A 2,024-nucleotide genomic window follows, 5' to 3' on the forward strand; every position below is an offset into this window, starting at 1 on the left:
TACATTTCTATAATTTGTCCAAGACCGCTCATTCTTGCAAACAATAGTAATCTTTTAACATTTTCACAAGAACAATAGGCAAGTTGCTATCAAAAGACAATTACAACGGCTAAAAAATGTCAATCACCCAAAATACAAGTCATGTAATAGGTTGGAAGATGAAGTTTAATAGTATACTATGTATTCCTCAAGTGAAAATTCTTATATGTGGTTTTTCATTTATTGTGCTTTTAAACATATCATCTCTACCCTACCAGTACATTAGTGTCTCTCCTGAGTTAGTTTTGATTCGATTTGAATTGGGTAGGGGCATAAACTACAAGCTCCGGCCAGACAATCTATTAGTCATTTCTTGCCCCTCTACTCAAGAGGGCTTCAACCCCCCTTCTTCCCCCCCCCCCCCCCCCCCTCAAGAACAACCAAAAAGAAAAGGAAAGAACAAACCCAACAACAATTAAATTCTGACCAGTACATAAAGCATCTATACGTTTATCCCACTTCAGTGAAAAGTGTCACAGTTGGGGTAATTTAACTTCATCAGTGTGTACTGAATCATGGTCGTGTGGGATGAAAGATGGTAATCATCAATCTATTAGTCATTTCTCCCAAGTCCCAATAGCAGTATGAATTGTCTTCTAGACAGTGTTCTAATTTAGATTCCAGGTAGAACACATTCCAACCAGCTCACAAGAACTTAAAAAAGATTCAACAGTACCATTGATGGTGTATTTTTACGGCATCTAGTTAGGGATTCAGTTTGTCATGCCTGTTGTCTTTCTGGGTACTGAAAGTTGTGGAACCCTTGATTTATGGAACTCTATGACTCCATACCATGCATATAGTGGACATTATGAGGGATCTAAAATCATAATGCAAGTTGAGAATCCTCATACCATTGAGTGTACTACTGTGATATCTATTATGCACCAAGTTTGAAACTCTGGAAACTGGTTAAAAGTAAAGAGGTTCTTTAACGGTTCCAATTTATGTTCCATTCTGGTAATCCCAAAGAACCAAGTTCTAAACCAAGATGTTATCACAAATACTCTGACCAAAATCCATATCATTAATCAAACTCAGTTAGCATGAGAAGATTAGAATCAAGTTATCTATTCTTTCATATGTATAAAGGGAAGTAAGCATAAACTCAGTACAAAAGAGGCAAATTAAACTGATTAACCGAATCATGTTGCGTAAAATACAATCAACATAAAGGAACTTGTGTAATGACCAAAAACCATCAATTTAATCATGAATGATTTGGTTATAGTTCAACTAACTTGCAACATTCAATAAGAATTCACACAAATTCTTCACAAACATTTAGTGAACACACTCTAGTTTGTGATTGAACAAAGTTCTATGTTATGTTTCAGAAAATGGGAAATCAATTCAATATTTAAAGTAGATGAATTTGAACTCCAATTCCAGACCACAAGTTTCAAGCTCCCAAACACTACCCTGGGGGCATAAAGCATACCATAGGTTTACATGTAGTTAATTCATTTAGGGCATAACCCTATGAAGAAAACATGAACAATATCACATATCCATGCTTCATAAGCAACTTATTGGGACAAAATATAGCTTCAGAGTTGTTAATTAATCACTCTGAAACCCAATAATAACTCTACATAGAAATCACTTGGCCATTAAAGTGGTTTTAAGACCCTAACCAATATAGAGAAATATCATCTAAATCGATCAATACTTGATGTCCATGATGCTTTTAGTTTTGGGAGAGTACAATGAATATACAAGGGCTTGTCTTTTGGCAACCTGCAGCTGATACTTGCCATCGGCGAAGGCGGCGGCGACGGAGGAAGGGCTTGATAGAGTCTTGTTGTCATGAAAAGCGTCGACTATACGACGCTTGGCATACTCCCTGATGTTGTAGTCGGGGAACTGACGGGCTGATCGCAGAAATGACCGGAAAAGGGAGAGGATTTCCGTCCGAGACGACGGTGGCACCATTTTGCCGGGAGAGAGCGTCAAAGACTATGCGCGTGTGCGTCAAGTTGTTC

At 37.7% G+C, this 2,024-nt stretch overlaps 1 protein-coding gene across 1 annotated transcript; it reads right to left on the bottom strand.

The window, feature by feature from the left end:
• Nucleotides 1-1,396: 1,396 nt before the first annotated feature.
• On the bottom strand, nt 1,397-2,024 carry LOC112511238 (LYR motif-containing protein 4-like). Its single transcript, XM_025116775.1, has one exon. The coding sequence runs from the start codon at nt 1,972-1,974 to the stop codon at nt 1,705-1,707; it is 270 nt and encodes an 89-aa protein (XP_024972543.1). The 5' UTR covers nt 1,975-2,024; the 3' UTR covers nt 1,397-1,704.

The sequence above is a fragment of the Cynara cardunculus genome (assembly GCF_001531365.2).
Source record: "Cynara cardunculus var. scolymus isolate 2C chromosome LG 4, CcrdV1, whole genome shotgun sequence".
NCBI lineage: Eukaryota > Viridiplantae > Streptophyta > Magnoliopsida > Asterales > Asteraceae > Cynara > Cynara cardunculus.